The sequence below is a fragment of the Panthera pardus genome, unplaced genomic scaffold (genome assembly GCF_024362965.1).
Source record: "Panthera pardus isolate Hobbes unplaced genomic scaffold, ASM2436296v1 HiC_scaffold_7, whole genome shotgun sequence".
Lineage (NCBI taxonomy): Eukaryota > Metazoa > Chordata > Mammalia > Carnivora > Felidae > Panthera > Panthera pardus.
The window spans coordinates 40,090,110-40,113,267 of record NW_026527002.1 but is presented as its reverse complement, the minus strand read 5'-3'; the positions used below and the strand labels follow the sequence as shown (position 1 = coordinate 40,113,267).

Genomic DNA, 23,158 nt, shown 5'->3' with positions numbered 1-23,158 from the left:
AGGCATTCTCCCTAAATTTCTCATCTGAGGCACTTCTATTTTAATTTATTGACTCTGCACATCTTTCTTTGTAGTTTACTTAGAATTATCTTACTGAAGACCAAAGTATGATTATTAAAACACTTTGTGGCTCCTCCCTACCTAGAGTCCAAATAGTGACACCCAAGGCTTAACATTACTCAAACCTACTCATCACTCTTCACCTCTAGCCTATTTACCTATATGCAGAATATGTTATACTCTGCCTTTGCAATGCTGATTCCTCAGCCTAGAATTCCAGCACACTCATCATTCAAGAGCCAAGTCAAATGCCATCTTCTGCTTTCTCCTATTCTCTAGTCAGTAGCGCTTACTGTTTATACCTCAATACAGCTATCATTTCATTGTTCTGTAATTATGTATCTACAACACTAGTGCAAGGAGCCCTGTTTTATCTTTGCAACTCCTCCCAGCTTAAGATTGTAACATAAAGGAATGTTAACGACATGTTTTGGGGAAAAGAAACTCAAAACTAAGGGATTTCTCTATGCATTTCTTTAAACCTTAGAGAAGTGCAAGACACAAAAGGAGCGAAGAGGTGAAACTTAAACTCAAGAGGTGAGACATGTTTTAGGACAATTCAGTCATGCTAATTAGGTTATTTAACATGTTACTGAGGATCCAATTATGTTTTCATGCCAGTTAAGGAACACATATCCTGGTATGATATAAGAACCGGATATAAGGAACACATATCCTGGTATAAGAACCATGAATCAAATGGTATTTGGAAGGGATGTATTTTTGTTAGAACAATATTCCTTTTTTAACTGTTCTAGGAAAAATGAAGTTAAAAGTGGGAAATGGAAGACAGGATACACCCATGGGATAAAAGTCTAAACCAGCTACATGTTAAAATTAATCTCTTAATGCAAAACAACAGGTTTACAGGAATGTTTATTGGCAATAATGCATTTCCCAATATGGTCCAAGATCTCTTCTAGGAGTGAGTCTCAAGATGCTCTGAAGTGATTGCACAGAGGTGATCTTTTGAAGGGGAAAATGAGCCTGACAATGCTTTTTTATGTGAAGAACAAATAAGGTAAGATGGTTTGTGATATAACTAGATGCCTAACTGCAAAAAAAATTAGCTGTTGCCAGAATAAGTCTCAGCAGTCTTTGTAAAGCATGAAGTATTTAAGAAGAATAGCAAGTTATTTCTCTGTCCCTGTCTACATATTTTCTCTACTTGTTCCCAAGAAATCCTGTATGCAAAAGATTCTTTTTCTTTTTGGTACCAGTTTCATAGAATTTTACTTTCCCTGGTCCCACAACTCTCCCTAGTCTGCTTCCTTCTCTCCACAATTGCTGTGTGGCAGAACACTAACGGCTTCTGCCTATAGTTCGTTACACCTCAGGACCTTTGTGTATCTGTGTCCTTTGCCCTACAGGTGTTGCCAGGCATCCTACGCGTCCCTCAGACTTCTAATTAAGAAACCATTCTTTGATTCGCCAGACTATTTAGAATCCTCACAGCACACTATATTTTTTCTTTACAGGACTGGTCACATTATAAAACTTAAAACAGTTACACAGTACAGGCATACTTCATTTTATTGCAGTTCATTGTGCTTCACAGAGACTCTTTTACAACTTAAGGCTTTTGTGGCAATGCTGCTTCAAGCAAGTCTGTCAGTGCCATGTTTCCAACAGCATTTGCTCACTTCGTGTCTCTGTGTCACATTTTGGTAATTATTAACAATATTTTAAACTTTTTCATTATTATTACCTGTCTTAAGGTGACCTGTGATCAGTGATTATGACTCACTGGAAGCTCGGGTGATGGTTAGCATTTTTTAAGCAATAATATATTTTCTTTATGTACACCTTTTTGCTTTTTGGATCTAATGCTGTTGCACACTTAATGGACTATAGTATATAACACTGTATGTTAACTGTGCTGGAATTAAAATAAAAGACTTAAAAAAGTAGACTACAGTATAGCGTAAACATAACTTTGATGTGCACTGGCAAACCTTAAAATTCATTTGACTTGCTTTATTGTGATGTTCCTTTTGTTGCACAGGTCTGGAATGCTATAATATCTCTGAGGTATGCCTGTATATTTTTTAAATGTCTGAACTCTATGGTAGATTTTTAAATCTTTGCTTTGACAACTCAGACCTTTTCTAACTTATAATACTAAATCTTCAGAGTGATGCCTGGCATATAACAGGTGCTCAATAAACAGTTGTTGAATGAACATTTTATGAGGTAAATACTAGATCTCCATTTGAGAGATAAGGAAGCTGAAGAATGAAAAACTTGCTCAATATTACCCCATTAGAAAGTAGGAACGTTGATACCCAAAAACGTATCTACCACACAGCTCTGAGATCCTGGGTGTTTTATGAATCTCTCCTCCCACGAGCTATTTAGCTAACTGATTAAGAATACTGGTAAGGGAAGTGGTGTGACAGAATAAACTAGCTAGGACCTCTGGAATGAGAAAGAAAATCTTGGGGTTCAAAGAGATTGAAGGAACTTTAGTGACAGTTAACAAATGGCATGTCAGAGGCATTAGAAAAAGGAGAATGAAGATACTTCTAAACAGGACTCCAGTCTTCTAGGAAAACTAAGGGATCAGTTTTGAACCTACCACTCAGTGCAGTGTTTTTCTTGTAGGGAATGGTGCCTATCACACTCATCAAGAACCACACTAATCACAGTATAGAGAGGATAAAAACAGTATCTGTAGTCAGGACTTTTGGGTTTGGCTTCCAGCATTATTAGTTATGGGACCCTCTGGGAAGTTTCTTAATCTACTTCTGCCTCAGTTTCCTCTTCCATAGAAGGGAGGACAATAAATACTTTTGTCAAAGTTGATGGGAGGATTAAAATATAATTAAAATGCATAGATCAGTAGCTGTCCAAAGTAATCGCTATATATAAACATTTATATTATTTTACAAATGACAGATAAAAGCTTGATCTGTTTTTTAAAAGATAGGACATGAAAGGAGTGAAAATTAAGAAACCTTAGCTATAGTACTTGGAAGGAAGGGAAACTTAGGAAGCCATCTATTGATAGACAATGAATAGAAATATCACATGTGCATAACTGATATAAAACTAAGATGAGATTTTGACATTGGAAAACATATGTACACATATTAAAACATGTATCCTTCTTCATTTTAGTCAAACTGTAATCTGATTTTATGAATTAAATTTCTTGGAACCAGTGGAGTAGTGGGAAGAGAAGGCCCAGGTGAACTCTTTATGGATAGTTAGTTAATAAATAAACAACTGGGGGAATCTTCAAAATTGTCAACTGGCAGATACTCCCAAATTCTATCACTCATTAATAGACAATTCTGGTTATATCTTGAGATTATCTGGTCTTTTTCACTTCTACTATAGAGATAATATGGACAAAGTCTGTGTGTAATATTTTATCTATTTCAGCAAAAATACTTTTGTGCCTTTATTCCTCCCTTTAAAAGGTAAGAGGGTTGGACAGTTACTCTTCAGATGTGCTTGTTGAAGCCAGGCTGTGATATTTAGATGCTCTAACATTAGTTGGCTACTTGCATTTGCATCTAACTATCAGTACAAAGCAAGCCTTATTATAAACCTACACTTAACTTCATAGCATACTGATTAAATCACACAAAACTGGTGAGAATTCTGATTCTGCTGTTTACTAGCTAAGTGGCTGTGGTCAAGTTAAGTTACTTAAAGCCTCTAAACCTGTTTCTGTAGTTATAAGATGTGAAAAACCACAGCACCTACTTCATAGGATTCTGAGCAGTGAATGAGAAAATGCATGTGAAGCTTTGGGTATTCTGCACAGCATAAGCAATCAAATGTTAGCACTAATCAATGTGATGGTTAGCACACTTAAGTGACTTACATCACCAGTCAAAATGATACAGTATTTCATGTAATGGCCTTATTAACTAGCTGTTAATAAATTAACTCTTGGAACTTTACCATGGTGAATTTGTTAAGTTAAAAATACATAATGAGAAAATCATAAAAGTTGAGCTATTTGGGACTGCACACAGTAACATGAGCCATTGTAGTATTCAAACTTAAGATATTTTTACCCATACAGATTAATGCTTTCTTTTAAATATTTCCATCTTAAGAGAAGAACTTAACTTAGATAGATATAGTCCTACCTCCAAATCTTCTTCTTCATCAATCTTTTGTATGTTTTGGTAGGCAGCAGTATAGACCTCTAAAGCCTTGCCATGAAATAACATTTCAATAGTGATAAATTCTGAAAATATAGTCTAAAAAAAAAAAAAACCACAAAGATTTGAATTTAAACAATCATATGAATTTGTGAATTTAGTAAATTTATTCCTTATTATTGTTTTTGTATTTTATGAAATACAGAGGTATCTCTTTTTCCACAGGGCACATCAAGTATGAAAGATAATGGGAATAAAAATAGTTGAAAAGACTGTAGCACAACGCTGAAATTATATAAAATATTTCTTATCCCACCATTTAATTTCCTCCTATTTTTTAATAAGTCAGTTCTTTGTATACCTTGTAATTGATATTTGTGATAAAAAAAAGATCTGACTAAAATGTATATCATATGTACTCTGTTACCATATGTCTCTAAATATTAGATAAAGCAGGTCAGTTCTAAACCTGATATTTTAGTAACTCCAACTGATGTTGAAACAATAGTATGTCTTTTTAGACAGGAATTCTATCCCATCATATTTCTATGTGTTACTTGTATTCTCTAGCCACAAAGGACTTACTTGGTAATTATATTGCTACTACTGATAATAGCACCATGGATTTGCGTAGAGCTTTTCCAGTTTACGAATACGTGACTTGCCTCCTGTTGCTCATAGCTAGAATGTTGTGACTTGGGTCTGATTCTTCGAAGGTTATAGCTCTTGCTTATTGTACTGTGCTCTTCTTGCTGGAATCCATCATTTCCTTCCCAAATAAACTGTGCATCTATGGAGCATGATGACAGCTTACAACAAGGAAGATAATGAGCTAAGAGAATGAATGGAGATGTGCATGTTGATTTAAGCAGGGTGAGATAATCGGTAGGTAAGGAAAGGATACAAACCAGAAAAGTTTTCAATAAAATAGGATCTTATCCTTTTGTTAATTATTTTGTCTCTTATCAAAATAAAAAAATCAGAGCATTAATATAGAGAGGAGTGGACAGAATAAGAATAAGGTAGAAAGTACCAAAGCATTGTCCTTAAGGGGCAAGAGAAAAGAGATGGGCTACAACAGACAAGAGTCAAATACCCATTTCCCTTTGTTGCTGCTCTCCTGTGTTAGTCATCAAATAGGAGTGGCCCTGCACTTTGGAAGACAGTGTTATAGGTATCCCTTAGTGTCCTGTGATTTTTTTTTTTTCTCCTTCATGTCCATTCTTTCTTCCTTAAGAATATTTAAGGGAGTACTGATAGGCTTCTGATTACTACTCAGTGGAAACAGATCAGTAGTTGAAAGTATCCCTTCTGGCCTAAAAAGACTGGGCTCTGGGACAAGACACAAGTATGACTAACAGTGACCCTTACTGTCACTTCATATAGGTCACAGAGGGTTCTGGTATACTGGAATGGCAACTGACTAATAAGCAGTATTATGACCAAGAATCTCTAGACCAAGAATGAAGTCGCTTTTGATTAAGACTGGCACTTATTCACTTAGTTGTCCGTCTTCCTAAGATAGCAGTCTAGCTAGAAAGGAGTCAAGTGCCCTTAGGAGTGTGAAAACTCCGAGAGGGAAAACAGCAGAACCAGAAGTCAATGATATGCCAAAACACTTAAGATTCCTACTTGGTTCTTGGTCTGCAGCGCATTTTAGGCAATGGGAATAACCAAGCAGAGGTTTACAACTTTCCTTCTGAATCTTAAATTTAGAGATTTTCTACATTTACTAAATAAAGAACTACGTAAAAAATATAGACATAGCTTGACTTTCTTTTTATTCAAGGCTGTTACAGAAATTTGTTTTCATTTATTTAGGTTTAATGTTTCAGCTAAGTACAGTAGAGAATCAACATTTTACAATGTTACACAGTGCACTCTCTTTTTTAGTTTTTCTTTTTTGGGTATTTATAAACCATCTGTTTACTTACGTGGATCTATTATGTGGAGAGAGAAGATAAGGTATTTGCTTTATGCTATAAAAGTACTTGAGAAATAAAGTAGCCTCAAATAAGGGAATTAAGCTTAATCAGTCAAGTGAGTTAGGTATTACTCCTATTTTTAAATATTTCTACAAATGGACATTCTAAATCTTTATAATAGACTGTCACACTATTTAATAACTAGTGAAATCCAAATACTTACAACCTTATTACACCTAAATCAGTAGATTAGGCTTAATTCAAATCTATTCCACTGTGGTAACTTTGTGGAATATGCAAACATTTCAAAATAATTTAAAACATTTTTCAAGTATTTGAATATAGTTATTAAATTTCTGATGGTCAGAATCTCTGAATGTGTCATCTCTGAACTAACAATTTTTTAATACTAGCATTTTATAGGATTTACATTACCCTTAGCTCATAAGTGAGCCCTGAAAAATATGTAGATACGTCTTTCCAGTCTCAATTTAGTTTCAATTAATGATAAGTACTTTGAAAATTCTCTTTAGGGGCGCCTGGGTGGCGCAGTCGGTTAAGCGTCCGACTTCAGCCAGGTCACGATCTCGCGGTCCGTGAGTTCGAGCCCCGCGTCAGGCTCTGGGCTGATGGCTCGGAGCCTGGAGCCTGTTTCCGATTCTGTGTCTCCCTCTCTCTCTGCCCCTCCCCCGTTCATGCTCTGTCTCTCTCTGTCCCAAAAATAAATTAAAAAACGTTGAAAAAAAAATTAAAAAAAAAAAAAGAAAATTCTCTTTAATCTATAAATGGCTATTATTTACTATGTGGAAGGTGGGGGGGAGGGAATCACTCTCAGGTTTTGTGATACTTTGGTTTAATCCTTTATGGTTTGAACTTTTATTTCTTGGCAAAACCTATATTGTAACACCTAAATAAGACGAGACTGGCCCTACTGATTTTTTATACTGTTTATTTTTCTGTCAAAAACCATAATGGGAAATCAGAAGTACTGGTAATCTAGTATCCCAGACTTGGAATTTTTGACCTAAGAGTTATGAAGCCTAAAGATATCATAGAGAGTTATATCCCTGAGTATAGCGAGGAGGGAATACTGCCAATTAATTATACTCTTTTTTTTTTCTAGTTAGAATTTCACAAAACATCTGAAGATAGGCAGAAGGAAGGAGAATAATAGCAAGGAACAGAAAAGTTAGGTGACACCTAGTATAAGAAGAACATAAAAAGCATGTTTTTGAAATTAAATAGTTTCAGTGAATCACCAGAAGGGTGGTGGAACTTTTTAGGACCCAATCATATTTAGAAATAATTTTCCCCAAATAAATTTAGCCTAACTTTTCAGTGATCTCATGTAATCTTATCTGCAGTGGGTGAGTATCATCAGGGACAGACGCATTAATGAGTTATCTTTTTTTCCCCTTTTCAATTTTATTTTGTATGACTAGAGGGTAATTTGGGCATGTACTTAATTTTTACTGATAGGAGATGGGGGAACTAATCTGAAATTCTCTATTGACAAGTATTCTGTAAAGCAGGATAGTATATAGGAGTTAAGATTATGGGCTCTGGATTAAGATAAATCTGGGTTCCAATCATGACCGAACATAACAGTTATATAATATTAAGCAGTTTATCTGTACTTTTCCTTAATTTTTCTCATCTGTACAATGGGGGATAAGAACAGTATCAAACTCATAAGTTTGGGGGTTAAGGATTAAATGAGAAAATCCAAGAAAAGGTATAGTATGGTGACTGACTTAGAGTAAGTGCTCAACACAAGTTAGCTATTTTTATCACTCAAGAAGTAAACTTGCTAAGTTAGAAAATGTTCCTTATGTTAATATTAAAGCCTCTACCTGGTTTAATTAGCAAGCAACACTTTTAACAAAAAAGTCATGAAAGGTCTGACTAATAACATTTTGGCAAATAAAGGGGAAGTAATGACTCCAGAGTAGAGGCTATTCAATAAGTGATGCCAGGAGAACTTTTATCTACTTGAAAAGAATAAAGCTAGATATCTACCTTATACCATATGCAAAACACAACTGCCAGATAAAATGTTTAAATATTTAAAATATTTTTAAAACTTACAACTACTACAAGAAAATATAAGCAAGTATTTACAATCTTGAGGATGAAAACAACCTTTCAAACATGACACCAAGTATGAAACCAAAAAAGAGACCAACAGATCTGGCAACAAACATAAAACTTTATGGCACAAACACACCATAAACAACAAAATGGGAAAATACATTTGTGACATTCTCTTCAATATAAAAGGTTAATTCTCTCAATATAAGGATTTTTTACAAATTAATAAGCAAACTGCCAACACTCAATAAAAATACAGGCTAAGGACAAGTGTGGGTAATTTCCTAAAGAAGAAATAAATGTATTATTAAATATATGAAAAAATATTGTCTTAATAGTAGTAAGTGCAACTTAAGATTACACTGATTTTTTTCACCTATCAGACTAATTATTAAAAAGACTACTACTCATCATTGGTATATTGGGTTACTCATGCAGGTTTTATAGAAATGTAAACCAGTTAAAACTTTGTGGGCAGGAGTTTAAAAGCTTTGTGGACAGAAAGTATCAAAATTTAAAGGGTGTATGCTTTTTGAATCAGAAATACCACTCTGCTAATTTATCCCAAAAGAACAACTGGATCAGCAAAAAGCCGAATGTTTAATGATGCATTGAGATCTATACCTGCAAAAATAATGTTGATAACACCAAAAAGGACTGGTTAGACAAAGTAATATATATCCATAGCAAAAACTGTGAGGATACCAAAAGGATGATACACATCTGTTTCTTAGCAAATGTCTGTGATATATTAAATTTTAAAAAGAGATGCTACATATAGTGTGGTCCACTTAAATATAACTGTATAGGGGTAATGATATTACCTCCCTCATAAAGATGTTGTGAGGAGTAAGTGAGTGTATCCACATAAAATGCATAGAATATGTGACATAGTCAACACCTAAGAAATATTATCCTATCTCTTGTGTATATGTACATAGAAAAAAGTTGTAATGACATAAACCAAAATGCTAATTTATTATTTCTGAGTAGTAGGATTATTATACTTTCTTAATAGTTTCATGCAGAAAATTTATGGTTATTTTATATTTAGTTATAAGAAAAAATAAAGCTATTAAAATTAAATTTAGAAGATGTTTCTTGTTCATGTCAGCTACTTTGCCACATACTGAATTCCCGTTCCTCTCTGTTCCAGGAGTGACCCCCTGTTTAAGATCCTTTCTGTAGGCCTGAAATTCCCTTGACATTCACCATGTAACTGATGATTTTTCCTATTATATGGGAAACAAATGGGATTGTGATTTTTCATCCACATTCTGTACTCTTAAGTTCCATACCAACTTTTCTCAAGCCAATTTTTTGCAAGATTCCTGTGAAGTCTTTATCTAAAAATTGTGCTACCTTGCTGATTAATTAATTGTGCTACTTTTGCTGCTACCAAAATTCAGATGGACTTGTCAGTTAAACCTACCTCCCACACAGTTGTACAGTAATCAGCAGTGCTCACTCATTTCTGCCCCCAGAGAGGTTAGAGGAGCCAGAAGTTCTGCCCCCATCTGAACCAGTAGCCTGATAAAAGGTAAGAATAAGAATGTTCTAGGTTTGTTTCTCCCAAAATTATGAGTGGCAGCAACGATTTTTACTTTTCCAAGAATTTCTATCATAAACAGAAATGTAAGACATGCTAAAATCAACATAGGGGGGCAGTAGTGTCACTCTTTTTGACTTGTGTTTGAAACTTCTGGGATTTGTGCATCCCTCTTTATCATAAAAGATCTCAAATAAGGTCTGACTTGGAAAAGAAACAAGTTGATAGTGATGAGGAAAGATGTATAAAATGGAGATTCAGAACCCTAACAGAGTTTAATTTTGACCTCTGGAACTCATTTCTGGAAGTTTGGTAGATTGTGGGGGGTCTGTATTTAAAGTGTAGGTTGTCACAGATGATATATATCTTGTATGTAGAAAATCTTAAGGAATCTACTAAACTATCAGCACTAATAAATGAATTCTGTAAGGTTGCAGGATACAGGATCAGTCTGCAAAAACTGATTATATTTGTGTGCATTTGCAATGAATAATCCAAAAATGAAATTAAGTAAACAATTCCATTTACAATAGCATGAAGGATTATAAAATACTTAGGAAAAATTGTGAGAAAAGAAACACAAAATGTATCCTCTGAACACTATAAAATGGTTAAAATAAACTAAGGATACTTAAATAAATGGAAAAATATCCCTATGTTTATGGCCTGAAAAAATTAATTGTAAGATGGCAATACTCCCCAAATTGATTTACAGAGTTGATGCAATTCCTACCAGAATCCCACCTGACTTCTTTATAGAAACTGAGAAGCTGATTCTAAAATTCATACAGAATTACAACAGATCCAGAATAGCCAAAACAATCTTTGAAAAGAAGTAGAAGAACTTATACACCCTGATTTTAAAATTCATCATAAAGCAATGCTAATCAATGTAATGTGGTACTGGCATAGGACAGACCTATAGATCAATGAAAGGGAAAGTTCAGAAACAAAACCATGTCAACTGATTTTTACCAAGGGTTCCAAGGCTATTCAATGGAAAAGAATAGCTTCTTCAACAAATGGTGCTTGGGCAACTGGACAGTCACATGCAAAAAGATGGAAGTTTAACTTTCAGCTCACACCATACATCAAAATTAATTCAAATGGATCAAAGACTTAAAAGAACTATGAAAACTATACAACTGTTAGAAGAAAACAGGGATAAATCTTCATGATCTCAGATTCGGCAATGGATTGTTAGATATGACACTAAAAACACAAGCAACAAAAGAAACATATATTGACTTCAAGCATAAAAACTTTTCTGCTTCAAGGAACACCATGAAGATAGTGAAAAGAACCCTAAGGATGAGAGAAAATAATTGCAAACCATAGATCTGAAAAGGGACTTGTATCCAGAATAGATAAAGAACTTTTACCACTCAATAATAAAAAGACAACCCAAAGAAAATATGGGCAAAGGGTCTGAATAGACATTTCTTCAAGGAAGACATACCAATGGCCAATAAGCATTAGCAGGGAAATGCAACTCAAAACCACAATGACCTACCATTTCACACCCACTCGGATGGTTGTGATGAAAAAGTCTGATGAACAGCAAGTATTGGTGAGGATGCAAAAAAATTTGAACCTAATCTTGAAGCCCCTTTGGAAAACAGTCTGGAAGTTTCTCAGATGATTACAGATAAGGTTATACCATATGATGCAGCAATTCAATTAGATGTATACCTAATAAAAATGACAATTCATGTCCATACAAAAACTTGTATATGAATGTATCGTTAATCACAATAGCCAAAAGGTAGAAACCACCCAAGTGTCCGTTAATGGATGAACAGATAAACAAAATGTGGCAATACTCATATAATAGAATATTTGGCCATAAAAAGGAATGGACTATACTCATAGGATACATGTTATGACATGAGAGCATGTATATAGCTAATATACATATATGTATATATGTATAGTTAATAATGAAAACATTACGCGAAGTGAAAGAAGCCAGTTATAAAAACCATGTCATGATTCCAGTCACATGAACTGTCCAGAGTAGCCAAATCCATAGAAACGTGAGATAAGTGATGGTTGCTTAGGGCTGGGGTGGGGTGGGGTGGGGTGGGGTGGGAGGAGCAGTGAAGTACTAGGTCTTACTTTGAGGTGATAACAATGTTCTAAAATTGAGTGGTGATGATTACATATATCACAACACATTAAAAACTACTGAGTTGTACATTTTAAGTGGGTAAATTGTGTGGTGTATGAATTATATCTCAATTTTCTAAAAAGTAGGTTTCTTCCTGTCTAACACTTCTGTGACCACCAAGAGCCTTCCAAGGGCATGATACAGTAGGTAAAGAGAAAGCTTGGAAGCCCTTCTCTGTGCACCCTCCACTGTGCAGTCTCTGTCTATGTCATAATGCTTCAGAAAATCCCAGGTACTTGGAATTGCAGTTGGGAATTATGCATTCACGGTCTCTGCCTGTTCTGTAACTGGTGGTCACTCGGAATTAAAAACACATGTAGAGGTAGTCTGCCCCTGAAGTGAGCCCAAAGATCAGAGGCACAGATTGCCATGTGTACAAGGAAATTTTGCAGGCATGAGGATCAGCGGGAGAGAGGAATCAGACTGCCATCACTGAAGAACCCCTTAGGTGGCAATGGAATCAAGTATACCTCACCAGTCTTCATTCTCATTGTTCAGGTTAAAGCTGTTTATTTTAATAATCTTCTTTCCTTTCTCCCTCAATTTATGAGATGATGTCAGTGACTAAAATGTTATATCCTGCCCACACTCTCCCACCTCAGTAAATGGAGTTTGTCTCCTCTATTAAATGAGATGGTCTTCATGAGCAGTAATCTACCATTACAAAGCAGAGTGCAAAGTGAATTGAGAGGCTTTAAAAAAGGGTTTGGTCTTCAGGACCAAACCAGAGACTTTTGAGCAGAGTTATCAGAAAAAAATCAAAGTTCTGAAATCCTTTAAAACTGTAATGGGGAGAAAAAGGTACAAATGAATGTTGTTTCGTGGACTGTAAAGAGGAATGATATAATTAAATGGCAGATAATTTTACTGATAAGAACGTAACTTTTGAAAGCAAGATGTTTTCTTTGTTAGTAGTTGTAAAATGACAAAAGTATTTTTCTTTAAAGCTTTTTTCTCAGAAAATTTGCAGCAAGCCAAAACACATCCTAGATTACTTGTTTTAAGGGACATAATATGGTCATAAGCAATCCTCCAAATCTTTCCAAATGCATATGAAAAAGTCACTGAAGACTTCTGAAGTCTATGATCTGAAAGATGTCGTATCTACTGGTATGTTGCAATAAGATAAGGCAATTCTTATGACACTGTATCATGGTGGATGCAAATTTATGTGGTTGGCTACTCTTGCTATTTTTTTATGTGATAATATCTAGTTACTAGAGAATGGAAAGCACAGATTTTTAAAATACATAATTGGTTTATAGTTTCAGATTTTTGGCTATGATACTTTGGGTAAATTACTTTCTATCTTTGCTTAAATTTTATACAATGTATGGATAACACCATCTCATTCTTATGAAGTTGCTATAAAGAGAATTCATATAAAGTGCCTGTAACAGCACTGGATGCACAAAAACATAAGAAATGTTAGTTTCCTTTGATTAAATAGAAATGGAATAAGTTGAATATCTGAGGAAATAGGAAAATATCATCTGATATATTTTTATTTATAGTACCTTTTTCATATAGACTATGGGCTAAAAAAAATCAGCATTAAAATTTTTCATACATTTAAATAAACAAAAAATAACATTAGAAAACATGTTTCAAACTTTAACAGTTACTTTATTACCTTTATATCCTTTATTTTCTGCTTTTCGAAATTGTCAATGGTTTCCTCCAGATGACGAGTTGTTCGGGTAGCATCCATTGTAGCTCTCTGCAATTCAGTTTCTGCCTACAAAAAGTATTCCCCAACCAAAGATATAAAACAGTTCAAGTTAGAATCCATTCAACTGAGTCTATTTGTAAATGTTACAATTGCCCTATTGGCTTTTTGGCGTAATACTGTAAACTGTTCAAGAATATATTTTACCACATAAAATAAAATGATCTATATAATAAGCATGTGCAGAATAAAGAACTTTAAATCTATTAAATGACGATTCCTGACCTCAAACAAAAGAAAACGTAACTCCTTCCCCTTTCTTCCTACAAAATCATTTTTTTCCCTATATCACCCTTGGACTGTTTACTGTAAAACAATTTTCTATATTTTCTACTCCTTTCATCTGTTTTACCATCTGTGCCATTTATCATTCTGTTCTTTTCTCATTATTTCCCCTTTAACCCTTTATTTTCCAAATAAGGATGGACTTGTGACTTAAGTATTTTAAATTTTCTAATTCTCCAAATGCATTAAATGTTTCTAATCCTGTAATATCCTAATCAGATATAGAAGAATGTACACTACAGATCTTTATTTCAGCATGGGGTGTATTTGTACATTCTTTTTATAAGCTAATCATATTACACTGTTACCATTTAGTTAATGCTTATTACAAAAAATATGTACCAGTAAGTAATAAATTAGATGGCAACTTTAACGCTTTACTTCATATACTGTAATGACAAGTACTCATACAATCTAGATCTGTAGTGTATAATCAATATGGTGGCCAGTAGCCACATGTGGCTACTGTAAGATTTAATGATTAAAAAACTACTTCCTCATTTGGTCTAATTGCATTTCAAGAGCTCAACAGCCATATGTTGCTAGTGGCTACAGTACTGTAAAGTGCAGAACATTTCTAATCTACTCATGTATTTCACTTAAAAAAGCATTTCTTACTTTAGAACTGTAGTTGCCCAAAAATATTTAAAAGATTTTATTACTAAGCAGTAGAGGTTTTAAAAAACATAGCTTAATTTTTGATTAAATTCTAATACAGTTTTGTTTCCTGTACTAGTAGTATATTTACTCAAAAGTATCAAATATCATCATTTAATAATCCATGGAAAAATGTGCATTTGTCATCAAAGTTAGTGACACGTACTATTTTGACATTTAGCCCTTGCTTTTTCAAGAAAATGTATAAATTGAAGTAAGTAAAAGAGTTTACTATAGGGATCCATCTCGACACACCACTTTATTACCCACCTGTGACTGAAATTTTTCATAAAGGAAAAAATACATTTCAAAGAGAACAATTTTTTTTAGTAAATTAGAATCATATGCTCATTGAGTTATATAAACTTGCAATCAGATTATACATTAATTATAATTTTATATTGATTATGTACTCTTACATTTAGAATAACTCACGGGGCACCTGGGTGGCTCAGTCGGTTAAGTGTCTGACTCTTGATTTCAGCTCAGGTCATGGTCTCACAGGTTTGTGGCTTCGAGCCCTGCAGCAGGCTCTGCATTGACAGTGCAGAGTCTGCTTGGGATTCTCTCTCTCTCTGCCCCTCCCCCACTTGCAGTGTCTCTCTCTCTCTCAAAAATAAGTAAACAAACTTAAAAAAAGAAGAATTTAGAATAATTCAAGTACATGATTTTAAGATGCTAAGAATTTAAAAATATAGTCATTATACGTATGTGTACATTTGCCATAAGGGTGTAAAGTTTTTTAAAAGCATACAAACTTTTAACTTTTTTTTTTAAGTTTACTTATTTATTGTGAAAGAGAGTGCAGACACATGTGCAGGAGAGGCAGAGAGAGAATCCCAAGCAGGCTCTGTGCTCACAGCAGTGAGCCCAATGCAGGGCTCAATCTCACAAACTGCAAGATCATGACCCCCAGCTGAAATCAAGAGCCTGAGGCTTAACCAACCAAGCCACCCAGGTGCCCTGGGCTTGCAATTTTTAAAAATATAACTGTATCACAGGAAATTCAAAAGTAAAATAGAGTTCCTTTGTAGATTAGTATGAAAAAATTTCTAACAGTTATTTGATGCATGTTAACCTTCTAATGAGAATATTCAGGAAAACTAATTTCTTAATAGTATTACATGAGACTCACGCAATTCTTTACTTGTGACTACTTCCTTCTGATTATGTCTTTGCCCTCTCCAGTTACTGATAGTTTCAAATTAAAAAAATTTTTTTTGATTTGGACAGGTAAGTGGAATTGGCTAAACCAGGAAAAGAGTGGGGAAGCAGAGGCTACAGCTGGGACACCTGTGTTTTAATCTTCCCCCACCCTCTACCAACTAATATTCATTTCTGAAAGTCTCAGATCTTTTCACTCAGGCACAGTAACTCACACAAAATTAACACAGCTATTTTTAACAAAAAAGACATAGGTTTCTTTTTCTTGTTTTTGTTTTGTTTTGTTTTTTCGGAAAATTCTTCAAAATCCTATAATGTATCAATTTGAGTAGGAAATGCTTTTTATTAAAACACTATGAGGGCGCCTGGGTGTCTCAGTCAGTTGAGCATCCGACTTCAGTTCAGGTCATGATTTCACAGCCTGTGAGTTCAAGCCCCCCGTCGGCCTCACTGCTGTCAGCACAGAGCAGGCTTCAGGTCTTCTGTCCCCTTTCTTTCTGTTCCTCCCCCTGCTCATGCTCTCTCAAAGATAAACATTACAAAAATAAAATAAAAAAATAAAATACTATGACACAACTCTGTGAGTTAGAGGTATCAGTATATTTAATGAAATTAGCCATGAGTGCAAAATGGCTTATAAAATGGTGAGCCAGACTGGCGTTTTTCAAACTGTGTCATAGGAAACTTTTTCCAAAGCCACCCAGGGCCTTGCAGGATGAGCAAGCAGACAGAGCCCTGAGATTCTTCTTTATCCCACCCTCTTATATCAGAGCCACTCCATGTTTTTTACATAATGAACTTTAACATGCTTGCTGCTTTTGAATTATCAGATGAATTTTAAGGGTCCATCCTAATAAATATTCTATTATGCTATGATTGAATATTTTTATATTTATATTGAATACATTTGTAGATAGATTGTCCTTTATTTTCTAGTCTTAGGTTGTCAAAATCCACTCACTTTTCCAGTGAGCATAGCAGTTCACCTACAGCAGTAATCTATTCCATTGTTGCATTTATTTCCCCCAATGTGAACCTAGCGACCAGTTTCATCTACAGTATAAGACTGCCTCCTCCACAGCAGTGTTTACAACAGACCATCTAAGTCAGAAACATCTTTGTCTTAGAAATGTTCATTTCTGTGTTGAATCTCCACACTAATACCCCTGATTCAATCCTACCAACCACTCGGGATTCCAGATGTGATATTTTTCTGCCTTTATGTATTCTCCTCCAAACAAAACAAAACAACAAAATTTTGATCTCTCGCTTCTTAAAATCTGGATAACCTGGTCTCTCTGCCTTAGTCCCTAGCTGGCAGTCATAAATTTTCCACCATTCTCTGGTTTTTCTGACTTGCTTAAAATCCAGACTCTATACTCTAGTTGGTAAATCTTAATCCTCAACTAGATGTTTCTGTCCCAGCCCTATGGCTGCCCATTTTTGTTTATTACAAGGTTGGGCTTATGTACCTTTGGTCCAGAGGAAAGAGGACCGCGCAACTGGTGTAGCCCCAAATTATTGCTCCAGGGGTTCCCCTCAGGGATGGAGGTGTTATGGAACCTCAAATGCCCCCAATAGGGACACTCCTAATTGGCTGAGCTAGGGCAGTAAAAACCTTCAGGAAGCAGGAAGGAGACACAAGGAATGGGAAAAAGAGGCAGGGGGATAAATTAGTACTTTCTATACAATTGCACCTATTCCAATTGTTGGCAATTAGCCAGGCACTATTTTCTATCCTTTTATTTAGTCACGAACAAGGTACATTCTACCTTAAGTAACAGTCATTCTTAACAGAAGATCCTTGTTACAGTTGGTAGTCCTATCTAGATCCTTTTGTGTCCAGCTAAGGACCTCAATTGTATTCTAGAACCTCCTGAGGGTCTTTGGCTGGTAGTCATAATTGTGGTTTCACACTGTTGTTGTTTTTTAAAGGTGAAGGGGATTATACTGGGGAAAAATGACTTTTCCTTCCTTTTCAAAAGCAGGGCAGCTGATTTCTATAATGAGAACTTGTAAATGCATAGGTTTCTTTTCAACCTTTATATTCAAATTTTCTGCACATTTAAGAGTAGAAATGCATAATTTCCATATATATTTACTTTTGTACGGCATACCTTACAAAACATTTTTTTAAAGATCAAAAGTCAAAGGATACAATAACATGTCGATCAGATGGGTTTCGCTGTCGTGTTCTTTCTAACTGAGTTAACTGTTTAGCTTCTCGATTCCTTGCTGTTAATGTTGCTTTGAGGTCATCCTGAAAACAGGCATTTATGATTAATACAAATCTCTGATTTAAGAAGTAATATATACACACTCTGTTTTAAGAATGGGAAAACACTCCTTGTTTGGTCCAAGTATCATTACCACAGGAATTATTACTACTGCAGAATCAGTGTGTGTGAGTGTGCCTATGTATGTGTGCATTTCTTTAATATCCTCTAAAAATAATGATACAGGCAAGATAATTTTAATACGAACCTATAACCATTATATATAATGTTATATATAGAGAGAATTTTGACTGTGGTAGTAGTTACATGTGTATACACATTTGTCAAAACTCAATGAACACTTAAAACAGGAGAATTTTACTGCCTGTAAATTATACCTCAAAGTTGATTTAAAAAACACAACTTGGGATGTAACATGCAGTATGGAGACTATAGTTATTAACCCTGTATTGCATATTTTAAAGTTGCTTAAGAGTACATCTTAAAAAGCCTCATCGCAAGAAAAAAAGATTTCTAACTATGTATGATGATGGATGTTAACTAGACTTTTGTGATCATTTCACAACGTACACAGATACTAAATCACTGAAACTAATATGTATCAATAAAAAAATAGAGCTTTGTCTTAGTCACTTTTAGTCTACCTGTTATTGCCTACTTTAAAATAAAAAAATATAAACTTAATATAAACTTATATTCATTTAGTAAAATAAGTTCTGTCCATATATTCTTCATGACTATAAATATTAAATATTTTAAACTTTCTATAATAATGTTTTATGTTGCTATAGTTTACTTAGTAAACTCACTAAAAATATCTCACTATTCTCAAAGTTCTAAGAAATGATGCTTCATAAAATGTGTGAAAAGAACTGTGTAAATATTATGTTATACTTTTTATTAAGAGGACAATTATTGGAAATCTCATCCTCATTGCCACAATACCTAATAAATAGTAGGAAAAAATGAATTTACTTACTCGTTTCATTTTTACAATGGTTCCATAAGCTTTCAAAGGTTCAACTACTTTGGCTTCAAGTCTTTCAACCTATTGAAAATTATTATAAAATATAACTGAAAAGAAACACAGACATATCAAAATTTAAATTCGGAAATAAAACCTATGCTCTTTAACCTAAACATAATTACTACACAGAGTAATGTTTTAAGATGTCACAGTTTATCTTTATAAAAAAGCATCACCAGAAATTGATAAAACTCAGGATCGAAACTCAAATACAATAAAAACTATTAAGTTGCAGAGGAACAATAAAAGCAGAAAAGTACCTCGTATACAATATGGCAAGAAGGTGTCTCAGGTTTCTAAGAAGCTTATCTCCGCCACACAATCATCTCTATTACTTTTCTACCTCACAGTTGCTTTTGGGTAAGTCTCAAGACCTCTCAAATTTTAGTACTGCTATCATTATCAGTGTGTTTAGCACAGTGTTGGATATTCTACATATATTATCTCCAAAAGTAATAGTCCAACTTTCCAGATAAGAAAATATATTATCTCCAAAGTAATAGTCCAACTTTCCAGATAAGAAAATTGAAGCTGAAAGCTACAGCATATTGGAAAAATTTTAAATGACACAAATCCTCAAAAGCAGAAAAAGCTTACAGACCACTGCATTAGCTGCAATTCTTTTCTGGGAAGCCTTTTGTAAATTACTAAAGCTTGAAGAACAAGATAAATGGTCTCAGTGTTGCTGAACTGTCAAACTGCATGGTTGATTTTTTATTTTGAATTAAACTGTTTTTCTTGGGGCGCCTGGGTGGCTCAGTCAGTTGAGCAGCTGACTTTTTTTTTTGGAGCAGCTGACTCTTGATTTCATCTCAGGTCATGATCCCAGGATCGTGGGATCTAGCCTCATGTTAGGCTCATTGCTGAGCATCTGAAGCCTACTTAGGATTCGCTCTCTCTCTCTCTCTCTCCCCCTCTGCCGCCTCCCTTGCTTACAATCTCCCTAAAATTAAAAAAAAATTGAACTGTTTTCCTTAAACATTACAGTTTTTATCTCATTTTGAGTAATTAATTAATAGTGCTAGTGGAAGGCACTGAAAAAGATTTTATAAAAATTTTTTTTTTTTTTTTTAACATTTATTTATTTTTGAGACAGAGAGAGCATGAACAGGGGAGGGTCAGAGAAAGAGGGAGACACAGAATCTGAAACAGGCTCCAGGCTCTGAGCTGTCAGCACAGAGCCCGATGGGGGGCTCAAACCCACAGACTGTGAGATCATCACCTGAGCTGAAGTCGGACGCTCAACCGACAGCCACCCAGGCGCCCCTGAAAAAGGTTTTATAAAGACATATATAGGGGTGCCTGGGTGGCTTAGTTGGTTAAACATCCAACTCTTGATCCCTGCTCAGGTCATGATCTCATGGTTCATGAGATGGTTCATGAGACTGAGCCCCAAGTCAGGCTCTGCGCTGACAGGGAGGAGCCTGCTTGGGATTCTATCTTTCCCTCTCTCTCTCTGCCCGCCCCCCCAGGTGCTTGTACATGCACACACACTTTCTCTCTCTCTCAAAATAAAATTTAAAAAAATCCAAAACTTTAAAGGCAAATATATATGTATAGTGTAAGAAAAATAACTCTTGGACAATAACATTTTATCAGGACAAGTAATACAAGATGACATTATTGTTCAAAATGAACATTATTTTTGGAGGAGGAAGAAGCCTTTTTAAAAAATGTTTATTTATTTATTTTGAGCAAAAAGAGAGAGAGAGAGAGCACATAAGGAGGGGAGGGACAGAGAAAGAGGGAGACAGAATCAATCCCAAGCATGCTCTGTGCTGTCAGCACAGAGTCCAATGCAGGGCTCGATCTCACGAACTGTGAAATCATGACCTGAGCCGAAATCAAGAGTCAGAACTCTTGAAACTGACTGAGCCACCCAGGCGCCCCAGGAAGAAGGCTCTTTTTTGATGATGTATGTTTACATAGTCAGTAGTTTACATTTCATATTGGTTTTTCTATAAACAAAATGTATATGAATGCTTCACTTTAAAAGATTTTAGGAAAATGAAACAAACCAAGTTCTCATTGAGTATTTAAATATTAGGAATCCTAAAATCAAAACCATGAATACTCTGAATAGTTTAGTCTATACCATTTTGAATAATCCATGCACTGATTATGCAGTGCAAGGATTATCTTAAGTCTTTTTTCTGTTCTCCTTTTTGTTGCCTACCTTTTGTTCATGGTTCATTAGCACCTCCACCATTTGGGAAGCAGGGGAAATAAAAAAGGAGAACAAATGTAAATCAATTCACTTTGCTATTTGATAAATAGCATAGAGGTTTTCTAGAAAGGGACACTGAAATTACTGTCTTAACATGGGAATTCAGGGTTATCAGTGAGTGTAAATAAATAATTTTTGAACACTAAGTCCCCCGTTATGTTTAACTGAGAGTTGGGTGTTTATTATAGAAGACTGTCCTATGACAAGAACTCAACTTTTCCCAAAAAGTACCCCCAAATCTAATTACTACTCAAATTTCCGTTTGGATCGCAAATGTAGGTTCAAAGATCGTTATCTTTGTTTTTGTGAGTTTTTTTGATAATTGAAATTACTGGATTAGGCTTTTAAAAAGTACCAAAAGCACTGATGAGAAGAGTCCAAGAGAAGCAATGTGGCTCCTAACTTGGCAATTTTCTGACAGTAAACCTGTATCTTGAAACCTAAGATAAATATAAGTGAAAGTGCTTATGAGGTTTTAAAGGTAAAAATGGATTTTCATGAAGAAAACAATTACAACACCATCTTCTTCCCTCCTTTCCAAAGCAAAAGCAAAAAAACCAAAGCCACTCCACAAAGTCTCACTACTAGTTTATACCTATGATATAAATCAGCAAATCACTGCTGCTTTTTTTTTTTTTTTAATCAATGAAATACCGGTCCACTTTGCAGAGCACTGAAGCAGCAAAGATCTCTTGTCCAATTATTACTTATTCACTCGTATCACCACTCTCAACATCTTCCATCTCCAGACATACTTTAAAATATACTTACGTGCACACAAGACACAAGTCATGCTCCTTTTCTTTCCCATGGGTACTATGTTTACTACCCCCTGTAAAGAGCCACCCCTTGGCCAAATGAAGTGGGGAAATTCAGGACTTCAGAACACCCTAAAGTTTAGTTTGAAAACGGTAAAATCACAAATCACAGGAAGCTTCCCTTTAACAGACTCACACAACGTTACATGAAATGTACGTTTATCATCAAGTGTGTGGTCGCCACTGCAGTTAGGTGGATTACAAGTGGAAGTCTTCACGGTTCCTTCATCCACTACTTCGGGGCTCATTCATAACAATGACGCTGTGACCTCACTCCATACCTCTGCTTGTCGATAATCCTGAAGTTTGGCAAACTCCTCGGCAAAGTTTTTCAGGCCCTGCTTTAAATTTGGGGTCTCTGTGCAGGCATACACGTTGATTTCATTCACCAGTAGGTCTGCTTTGTCTCGCAGTCTGGCAGTTTTCCGCACATAAGCAGCAAAGATTTGGCACAGCTCTCCGAAATGCTTCTCCACATTCGTGACAGCATCTTGCAGTTGTCTGGTTTGAGCGTCCCTAGAGAAAAAGATGACACAAAACGCAAATCATTCTCATCAGAGATGAAAAGGCTTCATCTCCGCGTTAATTTGATATGCAAACATTCCCGGGGCGTTTTGCGGCTTCGAAGGAGCAAACCATCAACGATCCCACCACTACCTCCCGAGGCGGGTTCCCCTCCTCTAGGTCCCCAGGCCGGGGCCTGGCCTCAACACCCCGACAGTGCGGGCGCACGGAGAGGCCAGGCTGTGGCCTGGCCGCGCCGCCGCGGGGTGGGGGCTGCTAGGGCTGCCGCTCGGCGCGGCGCGGCCTGGGCGCCCGGCTGCCTCCCAGGCGTCTGCACCGCCCGGGCAGTACCGGGCCCGGGGAGCGTGGTCCCAAGATCCACCCCCGGCCTCCGGGGCTCGCCGCGGCCCTGGGAAGTAGGCCCCAGATCGCAGCAGGGACGGCCCAGGGTCGAGACTCGGCACGGAGGCCCCGGAGAGAGAGGCTCCACTTCCCCCACCCGAGCCCTCGCGTGTGGAGGGGCCCTGGCCAGCCGAGGCCCCGGGGCTGTTACCGGTTTTCCAAGCTGCGCCTCAACATCTTGCCTTGCGCACG

At 35.9% G+C, this 23,158-nt stretch overlaps 2 protein-coding genes across 5 annotated transcripts in view; one reads left to right on the top strand and one right to left on the bottom strand.

Moving 5' to 3' along the window:
* Positions 1-11,472, top strand: part of RBM12B (RNA binding motif protein 12B) — a 26,942-nt gene extending 15,470 nt beyond the window's left edge. For 3 of the 4 annotated variants that reach the window (XR_008420005.1, XR_008420004.1, XR_008420003.1), the window contains exons 3-4: positions 973-1,081; positions 9,354-11,472. The gene's annotated coding sequence lies outside the window, so the exon portion shown is untranslated. The remainder of the gene's footprint in view (positions 1-972; positions 1,082-9,353) is intronic. The other variant, XR_002081108.2, reaches the window with a different exon arrangement.
* Positions 1-23,158, bottom strand: part of CIBAR1 (CBY1 interacting BAR domain containing 1) — a 27,626-nt gene extending 4,468 nt beyond the window's left edge. The window contains exons 1-7 of the mRNA XM_053896490.1: positions 23,118-23,158; positions 22,342-22,576; positions 18,968-19,036; positions 17,910-18,011; positions 15,735-15,740; positions 13,550-13,654; positions 4,167-4,280 (exon numbers count right to left, since the gene is read on the bottom strand). Of these exons, the coding sequence (XP_053752465.1) occupies positions 4,167-4,280; positions 13,550-13,654; positions 15,735-15,740; positions 17,910-18,011; positions 18,968-19,036; positions 22,342-22,576; positions 23,118-23,143 (657 nt within the window). The 5' untranslated portion in view covers positions 23,144-23,158. The remainder of the gene's footprint in view (positions 1-4,166; positions 4,281-13,549; positions 13,655-15,734; positions 15,741-17,909; positions 18,012-18,967; positions 19,037-22,341; positions 22,577-23,117) is intronic.